Below are 5998 nucleotides of genomic sequence, written 5' to 3'. Positions count from 1 at the left end.
TTTTTTGAGACAGAGTCTTGCTCTGTCACCTAGGCTGGAGTACAGTGGTGCAGTCTCGGCTCACTGCAACCTCTGCCTCCTGGGTTCACGTGATTCTCCTGCTTCAGCCCCCTGAGTAGCTGGCATTACAGGCATACACCACCACACCCAGCTAATTTTTGTATTTTTAATAGAGACAGGGTTTCACCATGTTGGCCAGGCTGGTCTCGAACTCCTGACCTCAAGTGATCCGCCCGCCTCGGTACCCAAGGTGCTGGGATTACAGGGGTGAACCACTGCGCCCGGCTGCAAATCAGGTCTTGTATTAGCATGTTTATGACCCTCAAGAGCTTGCCATTGCACTTAGAACAAAGTGCAAACTGCACACCAGGGCCAATAGGGCAGATGAGGCCTGGAAGACCCTGCCTCTAATCTGACTCATCACTTGCTATACTGACCTCTTTCTTGTCATCTGGAGGTGTCAAGCTTGCTCCCACCTCTACGCCTCTGCACACATTCCTTCTGCCTGAAATGTTCTTCCACAAATCTCCGTGTGGCCTGAACCAACACCCAATCTAAAGAAAATCTTTGTTTCCTTAGATCTTCCTCAAATGTAACCAAGGCCCAAATCCTACAGCAGATTCTTTCTAACATCCTTTCCTGAGACACCCCATGGTTCCCCATAATATGTGTTCTGCCACTGCAATGAGTAATAAACCCAGTGTGTTCGACTACAGGTTTGTTCCTGGTGGTCTGGACTAGAGGACATTGATGACCTATAGCTCAAACACTTCCCAGTGTCCCCAAGTCAAACCCCATCATCCTTCTCATCCTGCATATGATCCTCCCTTCTCCGAACTTTCTTTCTCCCAGTCTTGGAAGCATTCCCACTTTCCCTAAATCCCACTCACTTTCTGTTCCACCTCGATTTATCCCGTCCCTGGGAAAGCTCTGAGACCTGCCCCACAGGCATTCCCAGGTAGGACTTCTGTTCGCAGTGAAGAGGCTGACGCTGAGCTGCTCACCTTGGGGAGTATCTCCAGCATCCCTGAACCAGACCCAGACACGGTGTAACGACAGCCCATATAAAGTGGGGTCAGCGGGGGTGGCTTGTGGATTCGCACAAACTGGAATTTCGTTTCTTCATCATCTATGGCCTACGGAACATAGGGAACAATGATTAAGGGAGGCTTCTGCCCCGTGGAATGTGGTCGGAATGGGGGGGATGGTGCATCTGTGTGTTTGCGTGGACAGAGCGGGACTCTATCACCCCTGCCTCCCTCCCCGCATGCACTGCTCCACAGGCAGCCCTCACTTGGTCTTTGTTATCCTCAGGATGGGAATAGGGTTATTGTTAGAGAAGTCAGAATGGGGAAAGGCTACAGTTTTAGGCATGGGAGCCTCCAATCCTTCGATTCCTGGACAGGGGCTGCAAGAAACTGTCCAAAGATGGGAGACGAGTCCATGACTGAGAAGGGACGAATTGTCCGCCCACTTCAAGGTTCTCCTGTACAAGACGCCCATCCTTAGTCCCAGTTAAAGGCCCTCTAGGGGGCTCTCTGGCTGCATTTTGTGTTTACCGTCAACCCACCGTGGCCCAGCCTTTCTGGCTCTTAGTGTCACCTTCCGAATGGAGCAGTCACTTGGGATCAGGTAGAGGTGGAAGGTGACTTCCTCAGGATGGAGGCGGTGGTAAAGCAACACCAGGGAGTTGACGGGAAAGAAGCGCAGAGTACTATGGATCACTTTCAGGAGGACTCCCAAGGGGGAGAAGCTGGGGTTTTCCAGAACGATGTGATGCAGCTCCACCCTGGCTGGCTTCTCCAGGAGCATCCCCTCCTCTTTAAAGTGGGCCACTTGGAACAGGGACGTGTCCACATGGCCCCCTGTCAAAGAATGGATTCAAGAGGCACAGGTTTATTTTTATTTATTTTGTTGAGACAGAGTTTCCCTCTTGTCGCCCAGGCTGCAGTGCAATCGAGCAATCTCAGGTCACTGCAGCCTCTGCCTCCTGGGTTCAAGCAATTCTCCTGCCTCAGCCTCCCGAGTAGCTGGGATTACAGACACGCGCCACCACACCCGGCTAATTTTTGTATTTTTAGTAGAGACGGGGTTTCACTATGTTGACCAGGCTGGTGTTGAACTCCTGACCTCAGGTGATCCGCCTGCCTCGGCCTCCCAAAGTGCTGGGATTACAGGTGTGAGCCACTGCGTCCAGCCTAAGAGGCACAGATTTAGTGTTGTTACTGAGTCAGGATTTGCTGGTACCATAGGATCCCAGGGCTTAGGCTCAGGTACCTTCTTGGGGGAGCCCAGTGCTATGGTCTTGAATATCTGTGTCCCGTACAATTCATATGTTGAAAGTCTAACCCCCAAGGTGACGGTATTAAGAGGTGAAGCTTTTATGGGAGGTGATCAGGTCATGGGGGTGGAATTCTCATGAATGGGATTAGTGCTCTTATATAAGAGACTCAAGGGAGCCTGCTTGCCCCTTCCACCCTGTGAGGACACAGCTAGAAGGCTCCATCTATGAGGAAGAGGGCTCTCACCAACACACCACATCTGCTGGCGCCTTGATCTTGGACTTACCAGGCTCCAGAACTGTGAGAAACAAATTTCTGTTATTTATAAGCTACCTAGTTTATGGTATTTTGCTATAGCAGCCTGAAAAGGCTGAGACACCCAGCAGGGGGAAGAGGGGCATTTCTAGGCCTGGGGTCTTCGGAGGCTGTGGGAAATTGTGCCACTAGGCGGGAGCACTTAGGATTGCTGAACTCCTCAGTGGGAGCTCAAGGATCACCCTTGAGCCAAACTTATACACAAACCCAGCCCCTGGCCCGGGAGCTGGGAAAGATATAGAACCTTTAGTTGCCTGTGCTGGTGTGGATTCTCCATGAGAGTGACGCTGGCAGGTTTGACTGGGCAGGTAGAGAAAAAGAAGGAGGAAGGGGCAGTGGGAAAATGGAGTGACCAAGGTGTTTGGCCACTCACCATTCAAACTCTTCTTTTTAGGAAGAGCCTCCTCCTCCCCACTGCGTGGGTCTTGGCAGGAGGCAAGCCGAGCCCCCCACTCAGGATGCTGCTACTCCCTGGCGTCAGTGACACAAATGTGTCACCAATACTTGACTAAGTGGTTGTCCCTAACTGGGACCTCAAGTCTAGAGCGGTGAAACACAGATGCAGAGAAAGAGAATTTTGGCAGTAGCAGTTGGGTGAAGAGTCCAGTGGGAGGCAGGTGTGGTGGTGCACACTCATAATTCCAGCTACTTAGGAGGCTGAGGTGGGTGGATCACTTGAACTCAGGAGTTTAAGGTTGCAGTGAGCTAAGATTGTGCTGCGGCATTCTAGCCTGGGTGACAGAGTGAGACCCTGTCTCAAAAAAAAAAAAAAAAAAAGGAAAAAAGAAAGTAAGTAAAAGAGTCCAGTCGCTCCTGGGCAGGAGGGTCCTACAGTAGCTGTGTCTGCAGCCTGTCTCCATATTTTCTTGATGTGACCTTGGCCCTGCCCTTGGTTTCTCTGAGTCACTGGGCCACTATTTCCTCTCCCCAGCTAAGATTTGTTGCTAAGTCTATGAGTTAGTCAATAACCTTTCAGTGTATCCCTTTTCTGCTTAAATCAGCCAGAATTGGTATCTTTGATTGCAGCCTCTGACCAGTGCCAGCACCTTGAAGTTACAAGAGAGCTTGAGGGATGAACACTGGTAATGGGAGAGACACAGGCCTAGCGATCAGGAGTCCCAAGCTCCATCCCTGCATTGCCTGGTAACTGCTGCAATGCAAGTGGTTTCTGGGCAATAAGGCATCCAGTAAGCTGGACAAGGCCCTTAGTCAGATGTCAATCCCAGAATCATGAAGACCCTTACTTAAGTTTTCTCATTTAACTGCATTTTTGGGATGAAAATAAAGTCACAGTGGTATCTATCATCTGAAAAAATGAGGAAGAATTCACCTATGAATCTTACCAATCAAACAATACAACTGTTCTTTTTTTCTTTTTGAGACAGAGTCTAGCTCTGTCACCCAGGCCGGAGTGCAGTGGTGTGATCTTGGCTCACCACAGCCTCCACCTCCTGGGTTCAAGTGATTTTCATCCCTCAGCCTCCCGAGTAGCTGGGACTACAGGCATGCACCACTGCGCCTGGCTTTTTAGTAGAGACGGGGTTTCACCATGTTGGCCAGGCTGGTCTTGAACTCCTGACCTTAGGTGATCCGCCTGCCTCGGCCTCCCAAAGTGCTGGGATTACAGGCGTGAGCCACCGCGCCCGGCCACAGTGTAACTATTCTTAGCATGGGACACCTGCATCCCAGTCTTTCTCTGCAGCAACACCTTTTCCTATTTTTACCATAGTCTATGACGCTTTGTCTCTTGTTTCCCGTGGCAGTTTAACTTGTTGCAAGGACGTTGGACCTTTTAATTACCACAGCCTATGATCCCTGCTAGTGGATGCACCACCCTGTGATTCAGCCTCTGTTTCTCATTTCAGGGTTGAGTTTGCTTCCAACTTTTCACTATGATAAACAGCACTGCAATGCACATATTCTGCAGGAAGCTGCTATTTCCCTTGTGTTATTGCCTTGAAATCAATCAGTACCAAGGGATGAGGAAAGCGTGTGAGACAGCAGGACCTCCTTCACCCCGCAGTTGCTTCTCCAAGAGGTGATGCTGGTTTGCATTGCCATCACTGGCACTAAACGGATGGTGTCACCCTGACCTCCAAACCTTGGGACGTCCTCACATGTCAGCTGAGGGAACTGAAATCCTGGGAGGAAAGTGCTTTTTCCAGGGTCACACAACCGGCCATGGACTCTGACCACAGTCTGTGGCACTAACAGATGCTCGGTGCCACTTGAATTTTCGCTGAATTCCAGAAGGTGCTGGGTGTCTCCAACTTACCTTCTTGCTAGGGTGACCAACTGTCCATGCTTGCCCAGGACCGACAGGGCTCCTGGGGGTGCAGGACTGTCAGTGTTAAGATGAGCTGGTCACCCCCCTTTTGTACATATTGCCCTTTCCATAGATGGTGGTAGTCACCTCATCCAAACCTGACAGCATACTTGTGCTGATAGATCAGAGAGAGAAGGGAAGCAATGGGGGAGACTGTGGTCTGAAGGAGATGAAGGTTGAGTGTTGACTGGGGCAAGTGTCACTGGCAGAAAGACCTACCTGGAGCTGCCTTTGGCTGGTTGCACTAGAAAAATTTAGAAAATGCTATCGTGAGGGAGGCATGTTTCTGTGGGTCAGGGGTCCAGGGCTTTGCATCTGCTCATTACACAAAAGCTTATTGAGTATGGACAATGTGCCAGGCCCTGTGGATGCTGCTGTGAATAGGAAAGACATGGGGACAGCAATTCCAGAGCTTGTGGCCCAGTGGGGAATACAGGCAGCAAACAGAACAATGGACCAAAGCATCACAAGTGCTCCGCCAACGGCAGCCCATCAGCTCCTTCCTCCTTTCCCAGCCGCATGCCCACTGTTTGCCTTGGGACATTGCTGCTCCTGCTGCCCAGGAGCCTGGGGACTCTCCCTCCTTTAGATGCTGCCCTTGGGCCTGTGACCTGATGTCTAGCCGTGCCCTCCCTGCTAAGTGTGTGGTCAGCACTGTCCAGGTTCAGGTGAGGGGCACAGTGGCTCTCCCGCTCAAGCAGGGACAGTGGGACCCACATCACATGAAAGTGGGACACTAGAGGGTTGTCTAGCAGAGCAGCTAAATGATACGGACCGCCTGGCTTTGACTCCCAGCAAGGGCTCTTACTGACTGTGGGACTCTGAGAAGATTACTTGCCCTCTCTGTGCATCATCTGTAAAGTAGGGCTGATAACAGCATCCCCCTCTCGGTGTCACTGTGCAGATTGACTGGGTTTGTGTCTACAAAGCCCTGGGATAATAAGGGCCACTTGCTCGTATTACAGATAAAACGCAGCTTGAAGGCCGGGCGCGGTGGCTCAAGCCTGTAATCCCAGCACTTTGGGAGGCCGAGGCGGGCGGATCACGAGGTCAGGAGATCAAGACCATCCTGGCT

General features: G+C 51.2%; 2 protein-coding genes across 2 annotated transcripts in view; both read right to left on the bottom strand.

Moving 5' to 3' along the window:
- LOC105549933 overlaps window positions 1-1632 on the bottom strand; it is a 25425-nt gene extending 23793 nt beyond the window's left edge. Inside the window, exon 1 of the mRNA XM_011994672.1 lies at window positions 1603-1632. The gene's annotated coding sequence lies outside the window, so the exon portion shown is untranslated. The remainder of the gene's footprint in view (window positions 1-1602) is intronic.
- NLRP1 (NLR family, pyrin domain containing 1) overlaps window positions 1-5998 on the bottom strand; it is a 54426-nt gene that overhangs the window by 5503 nt on the left and 42925 nt on the right. The window contains exons 14-15 of the mRNA XM_011994673.1: window positions 1603-1865; window positions 1005-1136 (exon numbers count right to left, since the gene is read on the bottom strand). Coding sequence (XP_011850063.1) covers window positions 1005-1136; window positions 1603-1865 — 395 coding nt within the window. The remainder of the gene's footprint in view (window positions 1-1004; window positions 1137-1602; window positions 1866-5998) is intronic.

This window comes from Mandrillus leucophaeus, unplaced genomic scaffold, assembly GCF_000951045.1.
Source record: "Mandrillus leucophaeus isolate KB7577 unplaced genomic scaffold, Mleu.le_1.0 Scaffold46, whole genome shotgun sequence".
Lineage (NCBI taxonomy): Eukaryota > Metazoa > Chordata > Mammalia > Primates > Cercopithecidae > Mandrillus > Mandrillus leucophaeus.
The sequence above is the reverse complement of the archived record's forward strand: the minus strand, read 5'-3'. Positions and strand labels throughout refer to the sequence as shown.